Source organism: Rana temporaria, chromosome 6 (genome assembly GCF_905171775.1).
Source record: "Rana temporaria chromosome 6, aRanTem1.1, whole genome shotgun sequence".
NCBI lineage: Eukaryota > Metazoa > Chordata > Amphibia > Anura > Ranidae > Rana > Rana temporaria.
In genome coordinates, this window is record NC_053494.1 from 218,629,812 (window position 1) to 218,655,132 (window position 25,321).

Below are 25,321 nucleotides of genomic sequence, written 5' to 3' on the forward strand. Positions count from 1 at the left end.
TTCGAGTTACACAGGAGGTCTAGAATTATTGCTCTCGCTCTAACGATCGCGGTGATACCTCACATGTGTGGTTTGAACATCGTTTTCATATGTGGGTGCTACTCACGTATGCGTTCGCTCCTGCGTGCGAGCTCGGCGGGACAGGGCGCTTTACATTTTATTTTAAAAAAAAATTCTTATTTTTTTTTATTTTATTTTTTTGACACTGTCATTTAAGGAAAAAAAAAAACATCCCTTGTAATAGAAAAAAGGCATTACAGGACCTCTTAAATATGAGACCTGGGGTCAAAAAGACCTCAGATCTCATATTTACACTAAAATGCAACAACAAATATAATAAAATAATACAGTAAAACCTTGGTTTGAGAGTAACTTGGTTTGAGAGCGTTTTGCAAGACAAGCAAAAATTTTTTCATAAATTTTGCCTTGATATACAAGCGATGTCTTGATATAAGAGTAGCGTCAGGTCACAAATGAGTATAAAGAGAAGAGAGGCGCCTCTAAGTGTAGCAATATGGTTACATTTAATGAAGGTACAACATTTAGCAACTTTTTGCTACACTCTCTTCTCTTTTATACCCTGTAAAAAAAATGCTTTGATATACAAGTGCTTTGGATTACAAGTATGTTTCTGGAACGAATTATGCTTGCAAACCAAGGTTTTACTGTAATGTCATTTGAAAAAAAAAAAAAATTCTCCTTTTAGAGCATTGGGCTGAAGTGACGTTTGAGGTCGCTTCCGCCAGTCAATGCTATGGAGCCGGGTGGGGGCCATCTTCCCCTCACTCAGCAGCCAGGCCACCAGGGGCAAGGACGCGATCGTCTCCATCGCTACCGGCGGAGCATGGTGGGAGGGGGGTGCCCTCTCCCACCCCCCCCCCCCCGATAAAAGTGATCAAACGCCGAATCTTCACATACCACTGCATTGGGTTACGTCTTATGCCCCGTACACACGATCGGAATTTCCGTTGGGATAAACTCCAACGGATTTTTCTGACGGAATTCCGTTCAAGCTTGTCTTGCATACACACTGCCACACCAAATTCAGACCGTCCAAAACGCGGTGACTTACAACACTACGACGAGCCGAGAAAAATGAAGTTCAATGCTTCCGAGCATGCGTCAACTTGATTCTGAGCATGCGTGTGTTCCACACAGACGATTGGAATTTGAGATAGAAATCTTTTTTATCGGAAAAGAAGAGAACATGTTCTCTTTCTAAACTCCATCTGACTCTTTTCATTGGAAATTCCGATTGTGTGTACAAGGCATAATTGTCCTAAATTGCAAAATCTGACAAAAAAAATACCTATTGAACTGAAAAATTAATAATTAACCACTTCAGTACTGGCCCATAGTCATATGACGTCCACAGAGGGGATCTCCCATCCCGGGTGGACGTCATATGACGTCCTGGGCTTTGTGGGGGGATATCTGAATGATGCCTGCAGCTAGAGGCATCATTCAGATATCATTGTTTGCCGGTGGCGATTCTGCGCACCATAAGAACGATCATAGCGGCGGTTCCACCACTTGATCATTCTTATAGGGGACATCCTCCATCCGTCATTCGGTGCTTCTCCGGGCTCTCCATCGGGGGCCCGGAGAAAGAATCGTCCAGATGGTCACAAGTCATCTCTATGACCGTCGGAGGCCCGGGCGCGATGTGATGACGTCACACCCGGGTACCCGGAAGTAAACAAAGCCGCGATTATTTTTTTTTCACAATCTCATGCTTTCCAGCCTAGAGGAAAGATGCGGGGTCTTATTGACCCCGCATCTCTCCATAAAGAGGACCTGTCACACACCATTCCTATTACAAAGGATGTTTACATTCCTTGTAATAGGAATAAAAGTGATAAAAAAAAAAGTAAAATAAATAATAATAAAAAAAAAGAAGCGAACGCACACGTAAGTCCCGCCCACGTATGTAAATGCTGTTCAAACCACATATGTGAGGTATCGCCGCGTGCGTTAGAGCGTGTGCAACAATTCTAGCACTAGACCTCCTCTGTAACTCTAAACTGGTAACCTGTAAAAAATTTCAAAGCGTCGCCTATAGAGATTTTTAAGTAACGAAGTTTGGCGCAATTCCATGAGTGTGTGCAATTTTAAAGGCTGGGGGGCAGATTCACAAAAGGATTACTATATCTATAGATACGCCGGCGTAATTTTAAATTTCCCGCGTCGTATCTTTGTTTTGTATCCACAAAACAAGATACGACGGCATCTGGGATCGATCCGACAGGCGTACGTCTTAGTACGCCGTCGGATCTTAGATGCAATTTTTCAGCGGCCGCTAGGTGGCGTTTCCGTCAAAATCCGCGTTGAGTATGCAAATTAGCTATTTACGGCGATCCACGAACGTACGTCCGGCCGGCGCATTTTTTTATGTCGTTTGCGTTCGGCTTTTTTCGGCGTATAGTTAAAGCTGCTATTATGAGGCGTACTCAATGTTAAGTATGGCCGTCGTTCCCGCGTACAATTTTGAATTTTTTGCGTTGTTTGCGTAAGTCGTTCGCGAATAGGAATTTGCGTAGAATGACGTCACCGTCATAAGCATTAGCTGGTTCCGGTTTAATTTCGAGCATGCGCACTGGGATACCCCCACGGACGGCGCATGCGCAGTTAAAAAAAACGTTGTTTACGTCGGGTCACAACGTATATACATAAAACATGCCCCCATTTCATCCATTTGAATTAGGCGCCATTACGCCGCAAGAGATACACTACGCCGCCGGATTCTTACAGGATTTGAAAAAAAAAAGTAAGTTACGGCAGCGTAGTGTATCTCAGATACGCTACGCCCGGCGCATAAATGCGCCGCTGTACGAGGATCTGCCCCTGGGTATCTATTTACTCGGCGTATCATCTTCTTTCATAGTTTACAAAAAAAATTGGGCTAACTTTAGTGTTTTGATATTTTTTAACTAATGAAACCATTTTTTTTCCCCAAAAAAGGCTTTTAAAAAAATATTGTGCAAATACCGTGCAAGATAAAAAGTTGCAATGACCGCCATTTTATTCCCTAGGGTGTCTGCTAAAAAAATCATATGTAACGTTTGGGGGTTCTGAGTAATTTTTTTTAGCAAAAGAATGATGATTTTTACATGTAGGAGATAAGTGCCAGAATAGGCCTGGTATGGAGGTGGGTATAAAAGCCCGGTATTGAAGGGGTTAAAAGAAAGACAAATCTTACATCATTTTTTTTTCGAAGCTGAACACAGCTGTCAGCCTTTTGAGGTCATCGAGTACCCATACTGTTGTGTCAAGATAAGCGATTCTGCGAACTGCATTCAAAACAAAATACGGCATGAGTACAATAATGCGGGCCTATTTATAATGGCAGTGACAAAAAGACGCAGGGTAGCTGCTCTTCACTTGTGAAATGAGATGATGGATCCACCTTCTCTGAAGCCGAGCATGCCGCCTCGTACTGGAGGCAGAGATTCCAGAGATAAGTCTTGAGTGGGAGTCTGCTGTCTGTTCTCTCTGCCTTATTTATCACAACAGGTATTCTTGAGTTGATTTTATACCTTGGAATGCAGCTTCAAATTCTGCTCTTCTGGATGGACTTGTAACAGCGCTGATACTAGTGTACACATACCCCTATTCATACTACCCCGGGGACGGTGTGCCGCCCGCCGAGGTCTGCGAACGCAACAGAACACCGCGATCCTTTGTACAAAGGAAAGGTTAAGCACACCTTTTATTGTATTCCAGAGTCTGTTTATTCAAATAAACCTTCCACTTTACATGTGGATTGATGTATTGTGTCCCCTTATCCCAGAGTCAACAAGTGATTAGGCAGAGGGTCTTGTGTTGGTGACACCGGGGGCAATTATTAGTGGCTTGTAGTGGGATAAGGATCGGCTCACAGTAGGCTGCAGAAGACAAGTTGTTGACTTTTGTCAAGTTGTCATCAGGTTTTTCTACTATTTCTGAGACATTTTCTATTTTCATTACAAACACACACACACACAAAAAAAAAAAAAGACTTGTTGCAACAACACCTAAAGTAGGCCATATATTATGCATTCAGGATTTAGGGGGTGATTGTAGCCTTAGGCCGCGTACACACGATAGGATCACCAGAGGAGAACGGTCTGAAGGACCGTTTTCATCAGTCCAAACCGATCGTGTGTAGGCCCCATAGGTTCTTTAAAGCGGAGTTCCACCTAAAAATTGAACTTCCGTTTAATCCACTCCTTGCCCCCTTACATGCCACATTTGGCATGTAATTTTTTTTGGGGGGGGGGGAGAAGTGGGGGCTTCAGGAGCAGTGGGACTTCCTGTCCCACTTCCTCCTTCCGCGGAGGGGCTGGTAAGGCAAATAGCTTAATCGCCTTATTGCAGCCCCTCCCTGTAGGTGAGCACCTGTCCAATCGGACGGCTCCGCGACGCTCGTGCATGCGCAGTGGGTGCCCGGCCGTGAAGCCGAAAGCTGTCACTGCCAGGTGCCCACACTAGGAATGAAGACGCCGGCCGGCGAGGGGGGGGGGGGGGAGAGGAGCGGAGCCCCGGCGCGTCGCTGGAACCGTGGAGCAGGTAAGTGTCTTTTTATCGCTCACACAGCGGGGATGCATCGCTGGATCCAGGGACAAGGTAAGTAAACCAAGCCTGTGGATTCAGCGAGAAGGTAAGCCGCGCCGCTGCACGCTCTGCACATCTACCCCGAGCTTGACTCGGGGATACCGATCCTAGCATGGAAAAACCACACCGAGTCACGCTCGGGGATACCGCCAAGGAGGTTATAAGCCAGCAGCTACACTTTTTGTAGCTGCTGACTTTTAATAAACTTAAAAACAGGCTGGAACACCCTTTTAACCTTCGGTCAAAACATTTAGAACTTTCTTTAAAATGTAACCGATGGATTGGTAACCGATAGGTCAAAACCGATCGTTAGTATGCAAAAGCATCGGTTAAAAATGCTCATAATCAAGTCGACGTAAGCTTGGAAGCATTAAACTTCGGTTAAAAATGCTCATAATCAAGTCGACGCATGCTTGGAAGCATTGAACTTCGTTTTTTTCAGCACGTCGTTGTGTTTTACGTCACCGCGTTTTTGACACGATCGTTTTTTTTTTACTGATGTTGTGTACGCATGAGGGACCATCAGTCAGCTTCATAGGTTCACCTAAGACAACGGTCCTTCAGACCGTTGTCCTCTGGCTATCCTATCGTGTGTACGAGGCCTTAGACCCCTTTCACACTGAGGAGTTTTTCAGGCGGTACAGCGCTAAAAATAGCGCTGCTATACCGCCTGAAAAACTCCTGCCCAGCAACCTCAATGTGAAAGCCGGAGTGCCTTCACACTGAGGCGATGCGCTTGGCAGGAGAGGAAAAAAATCTCCTGCAAGCAGCATCTTTGGAGCGGTGAGAGGAGCGGTGGGTAAACCGCTCCTTCACCGCTCCTTCCCATTTAAAACAATGGGAAACCGCGGCAATACCGCCCGCAATGCGCCTCTGCAGGTATTAACCCTTTATCGGCCACTAGCGGGGGTTAATACTGCACTGCTAATCCCGCAGCAAATCCGACATAAATAGCGCCTTCGATGAAAAAAACATGAACATTTACAACCCCTTTAAAGCGGATGTGTGCTGAAAAAAAAATATTAAAAGCCAGCAGCTACAAATACTGCAGCTGCTGACTTTTAATATTAGGACACTTACCTGTCTTGGAGTCCAGCGCCGTCCGCAGCAGAGGAGGAGCGATCGCTCGTCACCCTGCTGCTCCCCCCCGCCATCCTCAGTGAGGGAACCAGAAAGTGAAGCCCACCGGCTTCACTGCCCGGTTCCCTACGGCGCATGCGCGAGTCGTGCTGCGCCTGCCGATTGGCTTCCGCTGTGTACTGGGAGCCGAGTGTTCCCAGAACACAACGGGGGGGACGGGATCTGACGTCCTGCCCGCAATCTGCCCGAGACTGTTGCGCCCGGGAAGTGGGTGAAAATACCTGTCTTTAGACAGGTATCTGCACCTCCCTCCCCCCTGAAAGGTGTCAAATGTGACACCGGAGGGGGGAGGGTTCCGATCAGCGTGAGTTCCACTTTAGGGTGGAGCTCCGCTTTAAGTTACAACCCTTATTGGCAAGACATACGATCTCAAATTAGGGTCGTTCTGCACATGAAGATTCCCGACTCCCCGCTGGAGTTACTGCTGCACGTCTCCGCCATTCCTCTCGGCCATTACCGCAAGTCCATATCGCCCCAATTACTCAATGCGGCTAGATGGTTAATTTCCGATATACTGGAAGAGACCAAAAATTCCACCTCGTGCTGATTGGATCCTGTTAGTGAATAATATAATGGCGGCTGAGGAGTGAATGGCGACGTGTAAAGATCGTTATGACAAGTTCTATAGTATATAGGCCACCTGGATACATTACACTGGCAAGGCCACACAGGGCTCTCAGGGGGGGGGGGGGGGCGCCACCTATTGCCAACCCCCCTCCCTGATGGGATTGGACGTTTGGTAGCTCCCAACCCTTAGCCGATCTTGATCGGCCTTTGTACTCATGTACATGTTATCGGACTGATTGTATCATGGTCTTGTCTTGTTATGTTTTCTTTTGTTTTGTATTGTCCTCCCCCCCCCAAGTCTCTCTTATAGGGTTTAAAGGGGTTGTAAAGGTTTGTGTTTTTTCACCTTAATGCATCCTATGCTTTAAAGTGATACTAAAGCTTTTTTTTTTTAACCACTTAAAGCGGAGCTCCACCCTAAAGTGGAACTCCCGCTGATCGCAACCCTCCCCCCTCCGGTGTCACATTTGACACCTTTCAGGGGGTGCAGATACCTGTCTAAAGACAGGTATTTGCACCCACTTCCGGCCACACAGTCTCGGGCAGACTGCGGGCAGAACGTCACCTCCCGTCCCCCCTGTTGTGTTCTGGGAACACTCGGCTCCCAGTACACAGCGGGAGCCAATCGGCAGGCGTAGCGCGACTTGCACATGCGCCGTAGGGAACCGGGCAGTGAAGCCAGAGCGCTTCACTTCCTGGTTCCCTCACCGAGGATGGCGGGGGGGTAGGGGGGCAGCAGAGTGACGAGCGATCGCTCCTCCTCTGCTGCCTGCGGACGGCGCTGGACTCCAGGACAGGTAAGTGTCCTAATATTAAAAGTCAGCAGCTGCAGTATTTGTAGCTGCTGGCTTTTAATATTTTTTTTTTCAGCGGAGCTCCGCTTTAAGCCCAGAATCATTATGCAGCTAAAGGACCTGGCCCATTTTTGCGATTCGGCAGTGTGTCGCTTTAACTGACAATTGCGCGGTCGTGCAACGTGGCTCCCAAACAAAATTGACGTATTTTTCCCCCCCCCACAAATAGAGCTTTCTTTTGGTGGTATTTGATCACCTCTGCGGTTTTTATTTTTTGCGCTATAAACAAAAATAGAGCGACAATTTTGAAAAAAAATCTATATTTTTTACTTTTTGCTATAATAAATATCCCCCAAAAATATATAAAAAATGTTTTTTCCCTCAGTTTAGGCCGATACGTAGTCTTCTACATATTTTTCGTAAAAGAAAAAAAAAATCGCAAACCAATCAATATACGCTTATTGCGTTTTTTTTTTTTACGAAAAATATGTAGAAGAATATGTATCGGCCTAAACTGAGGAAAAAAAATGTTTTTTTATATATTTTTTGGGGATATTTATTATAGCAAAAAGTAAAAATGATTGCATTTTTTTTCAAAACTGTCGCTCTATTTTTGTTTATAGCGCAAAAACTAAAAACCGCAGAGGTGATCAAATACCACCAAAAGAAAGCTCTATTTGTGGGAAAAAAAGGACGCCAATTCTGTTCGGGAGCCGCGTCGCGCGACCGCGCAGTTGCCAGTTAAAGCGTCGCGGCGCCGAATTGCAAAAACTGGCCCGGTCCTTTAGCTGCAAAATAGTCCGGGGCTTAGGTGGTTAAGTCGCCTCTAGCTTCAAGAAGTGCTAGGTTACTCGAGGCGATACATTTCTGTTGATGTTCATCAGTTATAAAGTACGGTTATGATGCTCTACTTGCCCCTCCTCTTCCACTTTTACGGTCATCATAATGAGATCTCCGACTGACACCAACGTAGATACCCGTCTGTATGCGTCTGCTCTTTTATATGGAGTTTTGTTTTCTGACCTTTTTGTATGTTAAATTCTGAAAACTTTCAATAAAGATTACATAAAAAAAAAAAAAAATGCATATAAACACCTTCAGTAACGTGTAACAAGTGTTTGCCCCGGCCCGTCACCACCTATTTTTGGAGGCTTTATATACAATGTGTGAAAGAACCAAGGCAACCTCTTTCCTATTAACATTCTACAGTATTATGAGGAGCGCTGTAGTAAAAACACGGCTCTCAGCGGTTTAATAGATATGGAATAAAATTCCATCAACGCACACATGTGACGGGGGCGTGGGCGGGTCCAACATGTTACAGTGTAACAGAAAATGTATAAAACCCGTGATCCTTGGTGGTTCTCACGTTGGTTGTGCCTTACTGCCCCTTCGTGGAATCCATGTCTACTGGTTCACTGAAAACAAGTTATTTTAGACCGCCAAAGGAAGATCAAAAAAGAAGATCAACAGTGGGGTTGCAATTGATGGGCACAGTGAGGTTGCAATTGATGGGCACAGTGAGGTTGCAATTGATGGACACAGTGAGGTTGCAATTGATAGATACAGTGGTTGCAATTGATGGGCACAATGAGGTTGCAATTGAGGGACACAGTGGCTACAATTGATGGGCACAGTGTTTGCAATTATTGGACACAGTGAGGTTGCAATTAATGGGCACAGCAAGGTTGCAATTGATGGACACAGTGCTTGCAATTGATGGAAACAGTGGCTGCAATTGATGGGACACAGTGAGGCAGCAATTGATGGGCACAGTAATGCTGCAATTGATGGGCACAGTGATGTTACAATTGATGGACACAGTAAGGCTGCATATGATGGGCACAGTGAGGCTGCAATTGATGGACACAGTGAGGCTGCAATTGATGGGCACAGTGAGGTTGCAATTGATGGACACAGTGGTTGCAATTGATGGGCACAGTGAGGTTGCAATTGATGGGCACAGTGAGGTTGCAATTGATGGACACAGTGAGGCTGCAATTGATGGGCACAATGAGGCTGCAATTGATGGACACAGTGAGGTTGCAATTGATGGGCACAGTGAGGTTGCAATTGATGGGCACAGTGAGGTTGCAATTGATGGACACAGTGAGGTTGCAATTGATGGGCACAGTGAGATTGCAATTAATGGACAAAGTGATTTCAATTGATGGACAAAGTGGTTGCAATTGATGGGCACAGTGGTTGCAATTGATGGACACAGTGAGGCTGCAATTGATGGGCACAGTGAGGCTGCAATTGATGGGCACAGTGAGGCTGCAATTGATGGGCATAGTGAGGCTGCAATTGATGGGCACAGTGAGGCTGCAGTTGATGGGCACAGTGAGGTTGCAATTGATGGGCACAGTGAGGCTGCAGTTGATGGGCACAGTGAGGTTGCAATTGATGGGCACAGTGAGGTTGCAATTGATGGGCACAATGAGTTTTTTTTTTTTCAGTTAGTTTGCGCCCCCCTGAAAATTTTGAGCACCATCCACCACTGATTCCGGACACTTTTTTTGTGGGACATATAACGCGGCTCTGGGTGAATTCTCTGTTTTTGCCATATTTCCACAAAGAGGAAAATAATGGCAACGTTTGTTAGAAATGTCAGAATGTTATAAAGCCGTCAGTTTATCTTTAGCGACGAAGGATGTTCCCTTTAAGGCATATTCTTTTGTGGCGGCCCGCCCCCTTTCTTGCTTATCTGTCTACTTTAATCCATTTCTCTTTTAAACTGCCCCCTGGGTATTACAACTCGCCGCTTCACACTTCTGAATTACGGAGAACAAAAAAATGCTTTTTGACCCGTCTGTTTCTCCCGACATCCACAATATAAACACTTTATTATTATTATTATTTTTTTTAATACCTTACCTTTTGTGCAATTAAAGCAGTATTAAAAATAAACCTTTAATATATTAAAGCTTTCCAATCCTAATTTTTCAGGTGGTGATTCGATCAGTATGCTCCTTACATTGGTGATCAGTGAGAAGAATGTTCCTTACATTGGTGATCAGTGGGAAGAATGTTCCTTACATTGGTGATCAGTGGGAAGAATGTCCCTTACATTGGTGATCAGTGAGGAGAATGTCCCTTACATTGGTGATCAGTGAGAAGAATGTTCCTTACATTGGTGATCAGTGAGAAGAATGTCCCTTACATTGGTGATCAGTGAGAAGAATGTCCCTTACATTGGTGATCAGTGGGAAGAATGTCCCTTACATTGGTGATCAGTGAGAAGAATGTTCCTTACATTGGTGATCAGTGAGAAGAATGCTCCTTACATTGGTGATCAGTGAGAAGAATGTCCCTTACATTGGTGATCAGTGGGAAGAATGTTCCTTACATTGGTGATCAGTGAGAAGAATGTCCCTTACATTGGTGATCAGTGAGAAGAATGTCCCTTACATTGGTGGTCAGTGGGAAGAATGTCCCTTACATTGGTGATCAGTGAGAAGAATGTCCCTTACATTGGTGATCAGTGAGAAGAATGTCCCTTACATTGGTGATCAGTGAGAAGAATGTTCCTTACATTGGTGATCAGTGAGAAGAATGTCCCTTACATTGGTGATCAGTGAGAAGAATGACCCTTACATTGGTGATCAGTGAGAAGAATGTTCCTTACATTGGTGATCAGTGGGAAGAATGTCCCTTACATTGGTGATCAGTGGGAAGAATGTCCCTTACATTGGTGATCAGTGAGAAGAATGTTCCTTACATTGGTGATCAGTGGGAAGAATGTTCCTTACATTGGTGATCAGTGAGAAGAATGTCCCTTACATTGGTGATCAGTGAGAAGAATGTCCCTTACATTGGTGATCAGTGAGAAGAATGTCCCTTACATTGGTGATCAGTGGGAAGAATGTCCCTTACATTGGTGATCAGTGAGAAGAATTTCCCTTACATTGGTGATCAGTGGGAATAATGTCCCTTACATTGGTGATCAGTGAGAAGAATGTCCCTTACATTGGTGATCAGTGAGAAGAATGTCCCTTACATTGGTGATCAGTGAGAAGAATGCTCCTTACATTGGTGATCAGTGAGAAGAATGTCCCTTACATTGGTGATCAGTGAGAAGAATGTCCCTTACATTGGTGATCAGTGAGAAGAATGTCCCTTACATTGGTGATCAGTGAGAAGAATGTTCCTTACATTGGTGATCAGTGGGAAGAATGTCCCTTACATTGGTGATCAGTGAGAAGAATGTTCCTTACATTGGTGATCAGTGGGAAGAATGTCCCTTACATTGGTGATCAGTGAGAAGAATGTCCCTTACATTGGTGATCAGTGAGAAGAATGTCCCTTACATTGGTGATCAGTGAGAAGAATGTCCCTTACATTGGTGATCAGTGGGAAGAATGTCCCTTACATTGGTGATCAGTGAGAAGAATTTCCCTTACATTGGTGATCAGTGGGAAGAATGTCCCTTACATTGGTGATCAGTGAGAAGAATGTCCCTTACATTGGTGATCAGTGGGAAGAATGTCCCTTACATTGGTGATCAGTGAGAAGAATGTCCCTTACATTGGTGATCAGTGGGAAGAATGTCCCTTACATTGGTGATCAGTGAGAAGAATTTCCCTTACATTGGTGATCAGTGGGAAGAATGTCCCTTACATTGGTGATCAGTGAGAAGAATGTCCCTTACATTGGTGATCAGTGAGAAGAATGTCCCTTACATTGGTGATCAGTGAGAAGAATGCTCCTTACATTGGTGATCAGTGAGAAGAATGTCCCTTACATTGGTGATCAGTGAGAAGAATGTCCCTTACATTGGTGATCAGTGAGAAGAATGTCCCTTACATTGGTGATCAGTGAGAAGAATGTTCCTTACATTGGTGATCAGTGGGAAGAATGTCCCTTACATTGGTGATCAGTGAGAAGAATGTTCCTTACATTGGTGATCAGTGGGAAGAATGTCCCTTACATTGGTGATCAGTGAGAAGAATGTCCCTTACATTGGTGATCAGTGAGAAGAATGTCCCTTACATTGGTGATCAGTGGGAAGAATGTCCCTTACATTGGTGATCAGTGAGAAGAATGTCCCTTACATTGGTGATCAGTGGGAAGAATGTTTCTTACATTGGTGATCAGTGGGAAGAATGTTCCTTACATTGGTGATCGGTGAGAAGAATGTTCCTTACATTGGTGATCGGTGGGAAGAATGTCCCTTACATTGGTGATCAGTGAGAAGAATGTCCCTTACATTGGTGATCAGTGAGAAGAATGTCCCTTACATTGGTGATCAGTGAGAAGAATGTTCCTTACATTGGTGATCGGTGAGAAGAATGTCCCTTACATTGGTGATCAGTGAGAAGAATGTCCCTTACATTGGTGATCAGTGAGAAGAATGTCCCTTACATTGGTGATCAGTGAGAAGAATGTCCCTTACATTGGTGATCAGTGAGAAGAATGTTCCTTACATTGGTGATCAGTGGGAAGAATGTCCCTTACATTGGTGATCAGTGAGAAGAATGTCCCTTACATTGGTGATCAGTGAGAAGAATGTTCCTTACATTGGTGATCAGTGGGAAGAATGTCCCTTACATTGGTGATCAGTGAGAAGAATGTCCCTTACATTGGTGATCAGTGGGAAGAATGCTCCTTACATTGGTGATCAGTGGGAAGAATGTTCCTTACATTGGTGATCAGTGAGAAGAATGTCCCTTACATTGGTGATCAGTGAGAAGAATGTCCCTTACATTGGTGATCAGTGAGAAGAATGTCCCTTACATTGGTGATCAGTGGGAAGAATGTCCCTTACATTGGTGATCAGTGAGAAGAATGTCCCTTACATTGGTGATCAGTGGGAAGAATGTTCCTTACATTGGTGATCAGTGAGAAGAATGTTCCTTACATTGGTGATCAGTGAGAAGAATGTCCCTTACATTGGTGATCAGTGAGAAGAATGTTCCTTACATTGGTGATCAGTGAGAAGAATGTCCCTTACATTGGTGATCAGTGGGAAGAATGTCCCTTACATTGGTGATCAGTGAGAAGAATGTTCCTTACATTGGTGATCAGTGAGAAGAATGTTCCTTACATTGGTGATCAGTGAGAAGAATGTCCCTTACATTGGTGATCAGTGAGAAGAATGTCCCTTACATTGGTGATCAGTGGGAAGAATGTTCCTTACATTGGTGATCAGTGAGAAGAATGATCCTTACATTGGTGATCAGTGGGAAGAATGTTCCTTACATTGGTGATCAGTGGGAAGAATGTCCCTTACATTGGTGATCAGTGAGAAGAATGTCCCTTACATTGGTGATCAGTGAGAAGAATGTTCCTTACATTGGTGATCAGTGAGAAGAATGTTTCTTACATTAGTGATCAGTGAGAAGAATGTCCCTTACATTGGTGATCAGTGAGAAGAATGTCCCTTACATTGGTGATCAGTGGGAAGAATGTCCCTTACATTGGTGATCAGTGAGAAGAATGTTCCTTACATTGGTGATCAGTGAGAAGAATGTTCCTTACATTGGTGATCAGTGAGAAGAATGTTCCTTACATTGGTGATCAGTGAGAAGAATGTCCCTTACATTGGTGATCAGTGAGAAGAATGTCCCTTACATTGGTGATCAGTGAGAAGAATGTTCCTTACATTGGTGATCAGTGAGAAGAATGTTCCCCTTACAGAGAACTAAGGAAAATAATTGGTGTGAACGATTACTTATCAAAGAGATAGAAATTACGAACTTCTGAAGAAACCCCGAACAACCTCGGGAGGACCTCTATGGGTTTTACGTGACCTTGGGTAATGTTGGGGTCTCGGGGGGGTCTATACATTGCAGAGAAATATACAGTGTAAAATATGTTTTATATTTTATTGGAGACCAAAGAAACTGAATGCAAAGAAGGAAAAAGGTGAAAATTGTCATCTGGTCTTCATGATATTTTGTAATTTTTAACACCCAACATCTGTCATGTGATCACCTGGTAGAGCCGCCCTGAGCCATGCAGTCTTGTAAATGTTTTATTTCCCTTGGTCTTCCCCATCAGATACCACAACTGCCATCTTTACTTGGCTCATATTCATTACACGCGGGAGGACCTTCCCTTTTATGCTGTAGTAGCACATCCATAAGAATCAGTGATCCGAATCGACCCAGCCTGAAGGAAGAGGCCCAGACAGCATGCTGTGACCTGCACACACTCCCCGGGGGGCCAGTGAAGCAGCAATAACTCGTTTGGGGGGGGGGGGGAACAGGGTCCCTGAGCCTGCAATTGAGCAATTACCAGACGGTCACTCGCTGTTCCTAAGTGGGAGGAGTCTCTTCTTTACAGAGGGGCTTAAAGTAAAGACGTCAGAATGGAAGTATGGGAACTGCCATCGCTGCCCTTTCTCAAAGGGACCGGCTCCATACTTGCCATCCTGACCCCGGCCTTACTTTCCGAATCCCAAACCTGGAACAAGCTTTCAAGTTCACAGATTGTATTAATATTCTCACAATCACATCCATGGCTGCTATGAATCTATCTCAGGGCTGTTTAAAGTGGTTGTAAACCCTTTACAACCACTTTATGCTACAGGTGAGCCTAGAATAAGGCTTAACTGTAGCTACCCAGGATATCTCCTAAACCTGTGTGGTTTAGAAGATATCCCCTGTATGTGCCGATGACATTGGCACATGCGCACCGGGTCAAACTGAAGCAATGGCACCTATGACTTGCAAAAATTATATGGGAAAAGTATGTAAAATGGCATTGTACAAATCTATGTAAATAGTTTTTTTCTTCAAACGTAATGTAATTTTGCTATGTATATAATGTGGAAGTTTACAGTAAATAAAGCTTTTTTTTTTTTTAAACTGTATGGCCCGTGGGACCCAGAGGCTCTTGAAGGATATGGGGTACTCCTGTGTCAGCTTCACCAATGACTCTTGGGTCTAGGGTCATCCTATGTCCAATCGGGGCATAGGATGACTGAGAAATGATATCTCGGATTACATGAGATGGGACAGTAATGATAATTCATGTATTGCAGGATATCTTGAAATATTACAAGTTGTTCATTCTGACCCCAACAAGTCAATAGAGTGTCTCCTTCAATGTGGAACATAGACTGTTGAGGTGCTAATTAAGTCTGGCTCCTAAGATATTTCATGGTGCTATGCTAACTAACCCTGTATTGTGTGAAAGTTCTGTGTTGTGAGTTTTTTTTTTTTTTATAATACTTGGTTGTTTTTATTTATTTTTTTAAGTGTATTTTGTGCGTGTACTCGAGAGAGGAGCCATACTGCAGGAGTTGGGAGTAGGCAGGCCTCCCCCAGAGGCAATTTGCCACCTTTCTACATGCCCCTGGTGGCAATGGTGGGTGTGTGAGGGGGTCCTCCCACACAGCCCGCCCTACCTGCTCCGCTTTGAAGCCCAACGGGGCAGAGGGACTCCCTATAAGGGAGTGAGAGGATCTAGCCCACTCAACCAGCCCCGTTAATCCTTTTCCTCTCTTTTTAGAGACCGCGTGGTCAAAGTGCGTGCATGTTAACCCAATTTCGAGTGCGTGTAAGTGTGGTGGTTTTTGAGGGAGGGGGGGTGGGCGTACTAAGCGCAAGCTTACCTCGCATAGCACACCGACCGGGAGCCGGACTGAGACCACCAAACTCAATTCACATGTAGATGAGACCGGGATCCGAACCTGTGGCTGCAGAGGTGAATGGCTTGTCAGCGCAGTGCCAATCGTGTCGTGCCACCGCAGCTCCCTTCTGTGTTGTGAGTTAGCACACTCCGAAGGTCTGACGTCTGACTTATGTTCACTAGAGGAATGTGTGTTGTGTAGCAGGTGAGAACAGCTTATCGCGGAGTCAGAAAGTCTGTCTAAGATGTGGATTGAGGGGGACTCGTTGGCATCCATTGTATGATGTTGTGGGTGGAGTGTGTCATTGTCCCTTTGATTACTGCAGCATGCTTTCTAACTGTATATAAGAAACCTGAGTTTACCATTAAAGTCATTCTGTTTGGAACCAGAGAACAGAGCTGTGTCTCGTTTCTGGGGAATCCTATGGGTCGCGTTCGTCTGCCGGATTGTGGAGTGTCGATAAGCTGTCGTGGGTTGGTGGAATGGAATATCGTAAACGGCGTTAACCCCTGTCCGTTACAAAAACTATGTGCCGTTGCTTCAGTCTGAGTGCCATTACCGGAGGGTCCCGCGCGCATGCGCAGGAGTGACGTCATCGCGGCTCCGGGCCAATCACAGCGCCGTAGCCACGATACCTGGAAGCAACTCCGGGACGACATGTCGGCGGCCAAAGGGGGGAGACGTGAACCACTGCGGATGCTTCGATCTGAGGCAAGTAATACATAATGAGCTAGTATGTTATGCACACTAGCTCATTATGCCTTTGTCTTGCAGGGTTTACTTCCTCTTTAACCACTTCAGCCCCAAAGGATTTGGATGCCCAATGACCGGACCTCTTTTTGCGATTCGACACTGCGTCGCTTTAACTGACAATTGCGCGGTCGTGCTCCCTTTTTTTATCCCCACAAATAGAGCTTTCTTTTGGTGGTATTTGATCACCTCTGCGGTTTTTATTTTTTGTGCTATAAACAAAAATAGAGCAACAGTTTTGAAAAAAAACAATATTTTTTACTTCTTGATATAATAAATATCCCCAAAAATATATATTTGTGTCATTCTCAAAACATTTGGCCATCTCTGTACATCACCTACCCCCCCCCAATATGACAGCAGAATGAGCCGGTTCCACGTTACTGAAAGGAATTAGAGTCTGGATATTACGCCCTGGCCATTGCAAACACTTATGTGATTTTTTTTTATTTTTTTTTTCACTAATTGGGTGTCAGGAAGCAATTGAAGGAAAAAAAAATAAAAAGTTCTTATGAAGGTGACTAATTTCTCATCTGTCTGTTACCATGACAGCAAAACCAGCTTCCTAACAGGTAACCGTCAGGAGAATAATTTCTATTCAGAAGATGGAAGTCATTTCTACGTTTGTCACAGCGGACCCCCTTCCTTCCCAGACCAATTTTCAGCGCTCTCGCACTTTCAATGACAATTGCGCGGTCATGCAACGCTGTAACCCAAATTACATTTTTATCATTTGGTTCACACAAATAGAGGATTTCTTTTGGTGGTATTTATTCACGATATATTTTTTGCGATATAAGTGAAAAAAGAGCGGATATTTGGGGAAAAAAAAAAAAACACAAAATTTTTTCTGTGGATAAGTTATTCCCTTCCATCCTTGCCCCTGAACAGTTATAGTCAGCTTTAAGAAACCTTGCTTCGACGGGTCCCATGTCCGTGATACTCGCCCTCTTCTGGGGCTCCTCTTTTCCTCTACTTACTCCTTCTTCCCTGTTTGCTTTCTGATATGAAGGCCAACAATGTACTCCGGGGTACAGAACAACATGTGTGTCTATGACACAGGCCTAATTTTCAACCTGGTCCTCCTGGGTTATAGTTTGTTTTGTTATTCATTACGCGTTTGCGCGCTACTTGCTTATTTATCTGTTCAATGTCACCCCTGCGTGGGCAAACCGCGGCTTGTTACAATTTTTGAAAATCCAATAAAATTCAGACCCCTCCCACTGCTTCAGAACCTTCCCACTGCTTCAGACCCCTCCCACTGCTTCAGACCCCTCCCACTGCTTCAGACCCCTCCCACTGCTTCAGAACCTTCCCACTGCTTCAGAACCCTCCCACTGCTTCAAAACCCTCCCACTGCTTCAGAACCCTCCCACTGCTTTAGAACCCTCCCACTGCTTCAGAAACCAATCCATCAGCTAATTAGCCATTTGGATCGCTTTTATGAAAAAGAAATCCAATAAAATCGAATTTTGTCATAAATTTAAGCCAAAATGTATTTTGCTACATGTCTTTGGCAGATGATCGTGTACAGATGTGCGCAGGTGATCATGGACATATGTGTACAGATGATCATTGGGACATGTGATTTTACGGTTACATATGTGGGAGACGTGTGGGAACGCGTGTGAATACGTGTTTTGGGGACTGTGTTTACATTAGGCCGGTGATCAGTGTGTAAAAAAAACCGCTCATACTCGCTATACACCGGCCGGCTGCAGAGATCCGCTCTCCTCTCCTCACTGGCACGCGCAATCCCCCTCCTTCTGAGGGACGTGCCTGAACATCCACTTAGGAGGAGGAAGCTCCCACCTGGCCGTATATGTGCATTGGCCGGGTTGGAAGTGTTTAACCTCTTCCCATGCGCCCGTCGACTTTTTACGGCCACAAGGTGGCTCTAAAATGCCGGGAGGCCATCAATATACGGCCTCCCGCCACTGGGGGGCGTGCACGCGCCGCCGATGCGTCACTCAGGTGCCATTCATTGCGTGTGCCTGACGGCCACGATGTCTAATAGGCACCCGCGATCGGCAGTCACAGAGATCCATGTCCTGCCAGGGAGAGGAGACGGATTGGCGTGTCCCTTGTATATAGAGACAACCATCAGTCCCCTCCCCCCCACGGTAAGAATCACTGCCAGGGTACACATTTAACCCCTTCCTCGCCCCTAGTGTTAACCCCTTCCGTGCCAGTCACATTTATACAGTAATCAGTGCATATTTATAGCACTGTTCGCTGTATAAAATGTGAATGGTTCCAAAAATGTGTCAAAAGTGTCCGCCGTAATATCGCAGTCCTGACAGAAATCGCAGATCGCCGCCATTACTAGTAAAAAAAAAAAAATTATAAAAAAGTCATAATTCAAACCCCTATTTTGTAGGTGCTATAACGTTTGCGCAAACCAATCAATAAACGCTTAATTTTTTTTTTACCAAAAATATGTAGAAGAATACATAATCGGCCTAAACTGAGAAAAAAAATAGTTTTTTTTTAATTGGATATTTATTATAGCAAAAAGTAAAAAAGTGTTTTTTCAAAATGGACGCTCTATTTTTGTTTACAGCGCAAAAAAATAAAAACCGCAGAGGTGATCAAATACCACCAAAAGAAAGCACGTCAATTTTGTTTGGGAGCCACGTCGCACGACCGCGCAATTGTCATTCAAAACGTGACAGTGCTGAAAGCTGAAATTTCGCCTGGGCAGGAAGGGGGTATATGTGCCCAGTAAGCAAGTGGTTAAAAAAACTGAAAAAAAAAATCTTCGAGTGAGATACGACTAAGTGTATTCATTTTTTTGTGTGGAAGGCAAAAAAAATAAAATAAAAAACTTCACAATTAAACATAAATTGAATTTATTCTAAAGCAAACTCAGGATTTTTTTCTTCTTATTTTCTTTTTTAGCAAATTCTATCACATACATGTTAATGCAACAAAAGAAAAAAAAATAATCTGTACAATTGCCATGATACACGGGAAAGTGAAACAATCAAGATATAAATACAGAGATGTAACATGACAATAATAATAAAAAAAAAAAAAAATCCATGCACATTAACCCAAGTATCCATCAATTCCTGTTTATGTTATGCATTGCTAACCTTTCCCCCCCCCCCCAATCATGGCATAACGGGGACCCCACAGATGCCGCATCTCTACCTGCTTTGCACTTGCAGGGTCCATAAATAATAGAGGTCATTGTCGATGATACTAAAGCTCGTTAGAGAAGAGATAGATAGAACTAGCTACGTCTTTTATTAGGCTGTTAGTAAATTGGATAGACGTGGATTTTTCCCGACAGTTTTGCAATTCTTAAGAACCACGGCATCTCTCTTTGGCAGGTTGGGCTTCTAGGACCATATACGCTTTTTTTTTTTTTTACTTCGGCTTGGATAAATAAAAAATATCTTGATTACATAGGACGTGTTTTCAATCAGGTGGAAGCTCCTAGAAAGCTACTTCATTCTTGCAATGACCTGTTTTATGTGTCTGCTGCTTTGTGTATAGAAGAAGAAGAAAAAATAAAAAATACCCTTGTAGAGCAATTCATAAGCTTGAACCATCTCCCATTTTTGAACTTTGAGTCGGTCATGAAACAAGCACCTAGTTCCATACTAAAAGACATCAAAATGTTACCGCTCCCCCCGCCAGTGTTTGCAATCTCCTGTAGGGCCGGGACAGGGGGGGGGGGGAAGCTGCCCCAGGCGCAGTGAAGCAAGGATTCAGGATGGTACAACCATTTTACAGCATGTAATAACAGTGGAGGAGGGGCGGGGGGGGGGGGGTGCAGTTCTGGATCCTTGCCAAGTTACTCAACGCGTTTCGGCCCGAAACCGTCCAGATTCTATGAGTAAAGCTTCTTTGGCCCGAAACTCGTTTACTGCTGTATCCTGCCACGTTCTGGATCCTTGCCAAATTTGTCCCGGTACTAATCTGTAAATCTTGCGGTTGTTCTGTTACACAGTGGTGGCAACGCTCAGCAGAGACCGTCGTCCGCGCTCCTCGTGGAGTGGAAACGCATTCGTCACGGGGAAAAAAAGCCCACCAAAAAAAAAAACAATCATACAGACAGAGCTTAGCCCTTTTTCAGCCATTCATAGCAAAGCAGTCTATTTACATTGATATTTAAATATGACATAAATAAAATCGGATATCAAAGGGAACTGTTTGTGGGGGGAAAAAATGACGGCGGATGCGAATGATCGGGGAGGCACAGTGAGATAATAATAGGACGGGGGGGGGGGGGGGGGTGCTACCACCACGTTGGTAGCACCGGAGTACACCTTGTCGATTGCTATGGACCAGGATCTGGTTCTAACGATGGTTCTGAATTCAGATTGTAGTCACAGTTGGTTCTGTCTCAAGTCGCTCGAAAGAAAAATAAAAAATTTTGGGAAGACGACGAATAACGGTTTTCCGTTCTTCATTCGAGACTGTGGCTTTGGGAAGTAAAAAACAAAACAAAAATAAAAACGAACGAAAAAAAATAAAAAAACAAAACAAACAAAAACAAAAAACAAATGAAAAAAATACAAAACAGACAAAAGAAACAAAGAAAACAAAAGAAACACAAAAAAACAAACGGAAAAAAAAAACAAAAAAAACAGAAGAACCAGACAACAAAGAAAACAAAAAAACAAACAAAAGAAAAAAACTAAATAAACAAAAACAAATGAAAAAAAAACAAAGAAAACAAAAAACAAAAGAAAAAGAACCAGACAACAAACAAAAAAAACAAAACAAAAAAAAAACACCACAATGCAATAAGCAAATCTGTCATAAATGTAACAACGTGTGCCAAAAGCATAAAATTCCGTACACCTAAAATGTCACTGGTTTTCCCAACGAGTTCATTGGCAGCACTTTGCCCACCTCCTATCCCTGGTGGTAGACATGGGCAAAATACCGAAAACTACCTATAAATATTTAAACCTTCACACTGAAAAGGGAACCATCTAAATTATTCAGACTTTTACAACCATTTTTATACAATAATAAAAAAAAAAAATCTAATTCGCCAACATATGGTGTCCACTCGTGGAAAGTCGACACCAAGTTTAAAAAAAAACAAAAACAAAAAAACAGATCGAAAGTGATTAAAAAAAAAAAAAAAAAAATACATGACATTCCCATCATCTGAACACAGAAAGTATTACTGAAATAAAACCTGCAGGGCCGATCCTAGGCAGGGTGCATTGCACCCAGGCGCCTGCAGAGGTGGGGGCGCCAAACATCTAACAGACTCTCTAACAGAAGCCCTCTCTGTGTCCTCTTCCTGTATTTTGTTTATTGTTAAGAGATCATGTAAGGATCCCAGGTTAATGAAGACTTTGTGGGGGAGCGTCTCTGTGGTCGAGTCCTTGCCATAGAAACATTTGTAAAGGGGAGGAGTTAGTAACACGACGACGCCAGAAATATTTCTGCACCCAGGCGCCTGTGACCCTAGGATCGGCCCTGAAAACCTGTACATGTTACAAGGAAAATCCGTGTAAATATCCCGACCGCACTGCGCAGAGAGTTTGATGCATGTCACTGGGAGGACACGGCATGCTCGGAAATCGGAGAGGGGGGGGGGGGAAATTCTGGAGATTTAAATAACAACATCTTGTCCACTCGCTGAATGTGAAACAGTTTTAATGGATGTAGCTAAACACTGTGTAGCTAGGGGTCCCTCCTAAAGGGGATAATATTACCAGCAGCTGTAAAATTAGTTTGCTGAATATTTACAACATAAAAACAGCAAAACAAGAGAAAAAAAAAAACTGAATTTAGAGTGCAAACTTTAGGCCACCTGCAAATTCTAAAGCCAATGTGTTTCCAAAATGCTAATTATACGGCTTTCATTTATTGGAGATTTTTTTTTTTTGCTTTACCAACTAGAGTCACAATTTCCCTCTACATTCAATTCCAAAAGAAAAAAAAAACAAAAGAAAAAAAACAAAACAAAAGAAAAACAATTCACATACATTTTTTTTTTTAAAATAAAATACTGATTGCAACAAATATTGGGAGGTGCAGTTGCAGAAAGGCATGAGGCACTGCTGTTCGCTTCTTCACCCCGCAGCTTTCGGATCAGGGGCAGTTTTTTTTCTTTATTTTATTTTTTTTACATTTTTGTTTTAGGAAATCCTAGCAAATGGACAAGAGAAACACCATTAATCTTTGACTAATAAAACCCCTTCAGCTCTGGAGCTCTCTGAAAAGCCTCGTCGGGCCGCCTCCAGTGATGAAGCTGTCGTTTATATTAGTGTTAATATTTTTAAATGTTCCCGCCACTGGACACATCCTCTCTCTCCGCGTGGAAGGTGCGGGCACGCGTGCGAACGCCCTCTGCTGACGTTCTCTTTAAAGCCGCCCCAAAGGAACACGACCCAGCCCACTAACTGTGCGTGGAGACATCCGAGGAAGAGCTGCTGTTGCTGTTCGTCGTCTGGGCTCTTTTTATGTACAAATTTAGAAGTTTCATCTGAAAAGGAAAAATAGGAAAAAAAAAAAATAGGAAAAAATAAATAAATAGGAAATCAAGACAAAGGATTTTCTAAACAATAATAATAATAATAATAAATAATACAGTACGATGGAACCTTAGTAACGCGGTTACCAAGCGTTTTGAAAAACGCGCAACTTTTTTTTGTTGTCTTGCAAAATGTTCAGAAGTCAAGCTAATGGGGTGTGCAGTACCGCATTTAGCCAGAGGTGGGGGGGCGCCGGTGACACCTCAGAATGGTTCTGAGCTGTTCAGAAATACTCAGAATCACTCGTAAATACTCCGTTCCCGAGCCTTTTCAAGGGTTTCAAAGATCTGCTGAGCTCTCCCTGAGTATTTCCGAGGCTCTCTGGCGCCCCACACCTCTGGCCACATGCGGTATTGCATGCCATAGAAGTCAATGCGGAACGAATTATCTTCTTTTCCATTGACTTCTATGGAGAAACTCGCTTTGATATGCAAGGTACCCATAGTACTTTATTCTCATCTTTCTTATAGGGTGCCGCCCCCCCCCCCAACAAGGGCTTTAAAGTGGTTGTAAAGGTTCAGTTGTTTTTTTAAATAACAAACATGCCATACTTCCCTCCACTGTGCAGTTGGTTTTGCACAGAGTGGCCCCCGATCCTCCTCTTCTGGGGGTCCCGCGGCAGCTCTCGCGGCTCCTTCCCGCAATAGCTTACCCACTCTGGGAGGGGGTTACCTTGTGGGTGCGCGCTCCAGTGTCATGCACTCGGCGTCCATAGTCGCAGAGTGTATGACTCGGCCCCGCGTCATTGGATTTGATTGACAGCAGCGGGAGCCAGCGGCTGTGCTGCTATCAATCTACCCAATTAACGCCGAGACTCCGTGGAGAAAAGGAAGCCGGGGATGAGCCGAGCAGGTGAACAGGCTCAGGTAAGTAAAACGGGGGGCTGGGGGGCCCGTGACTGCCAGGTATTTTTTCACCTTAATGCATAGGATGCTTTTTAAAAACCACAAAGCTTTACAACCCCTTTAACTGGTAGGTGACAACTTCTGCCTCCATTATATAATAATGAAGGATTATTCCCAATCCAGCTCAATCTGGTCCAGGCTTTGCAGAAGATTAGTGAGCGGTCACGTTCGCTGTATGAAGTGAAATATGCAGGAAGGGCATCGTTCCAGTCCAGCTTTGCAGAAAGCCATCGGCTCTGTGCGCTGTGATCGGCTGTTTCCGGACAACGCACATACGCAATCTATATCTTTCCAGATCATATATCCCGGGGAGGCTAATAGGACCAACAGGTTTCATCCGGAGCCCATATACTGAACACGACTGCCGAAGCCAATCTGCTTTATCAGCAAAATCTCACCTAATGGGTCACATTCAGGGAAAGTTCATTTCTGAAGGATTGGAGACACCCAATAACTCTTTTGTATTTGTAGCGGTCATATAACTCGCACAAAGGCCGAGTCTCCTTACCTTGCTGCCTGTCAGCTGCGCAAGATACGGTTTCAGCTCTTCTCCAATGACGGAATAAATCGCGACAAGACAGAAGACGCTTGCTTTGCGGACGCTGCTCTCCGTATTATCGTAGCCCTGGAGAGAAAAAACAATGGCGTTAAAAATGAAATCTGTACATTATCAGTCTGGTCTACAGACACTTCACTGAAAAGGGCCTGCAACCAGAAACGGGCCTGCAACCAGGAAAAGGGCCTGCAACCAGAAAAAGGGGCCTGCAACCAGAAACGGGCCTCCCACCAGGAAAAGGGCCTGCAACCAGAAAAAGGAGCCTGCAACCAGAAAAAGGGGCCTGCAACCAGAAAAAGGGGCCTCCAACCAGGAAAAGGACCTCCAACCAGGAAAAGGACAGACAAGACAGTACGCCTCCAGATGTTTACACCGTCCTACAAGAGAAGATAAGAATGCCGCTCATATCTTTGTAGACCCTCAACGCAGCCAGCTATATTCAACTATGGGGGAAAGTCCACGCGAGTTTAGTGGCTTAACAGTCTTGGATACTCCTATAGCGAGACCTCCGTCACCATAATCCCCAATTGTTTCTGAAAACTAGAAGATTGAGTTATCAATACCCATCTATGTTCTCGTTATGTTCCATTCTCGTTAATATAAAAGTCAATGGGGATTTTTTTTTTATAAAAAATCTAGCTAGGATGGATGAACCCAACATTACATGCACAGCAGGTGCACTGGCCCCCGGAACTCAGCGTAGGGATGGTGGGAGTCACTCAGATCCTGGAACTTGGCAAAATGATGGTGGGAACCCCTTATTAGTGGCACAGCAGGTCTTCAGAACTGAGGACTCAGCACAGGGATGGTGGGAACCCCTCAATGGGCACACCGGGTGTACAGATCAGGGAACTCAGCACAGGGATAGTGGGAATCCCTCATAATGGGCACAGCGGGTGTACAGACCCGGGAACTCAGCAATAAGA

At 44.2% G+C, this 25,321-nt stretch overlaps 1 protein-coding gene across 20 annotated transcripts in view; it reads right to left on the reverse strand.

Moving 5' to 3' along the window:
* Positions 1 to 22,036: 22,036 nt before the first annotated feature.
* The window catches only part of CLASP1 (cytoplasmic linker associated protein 1), a 267,383-nt gene continuing 264,098 nt past the window's right edge, over positions 22,037 to 25,321 (reverse strand). For all 20 annotated transcript variants that reach the window (XM_040358262.1, XM_040358265.1, XM_040358264.1 and 17 more), the window contains 2 exons: positions 24,348 to 24,464; positions 22,037 to 22,885 (listed from right to left, as the gene is read on the reverse strand). In XM_040358262.1, coding sequence (XP_040214196.1) covers positions 22,799 to 22,885; positions 24,348 to 24,464 — 204 coding nt within the window. In that variant the 3' untranslated portion in view covers positions 22,037 to 22,798. The remainder of the gene's footprint in view (positions 22,886 to 24,347; positions 24,465 to 25,321) is intronic.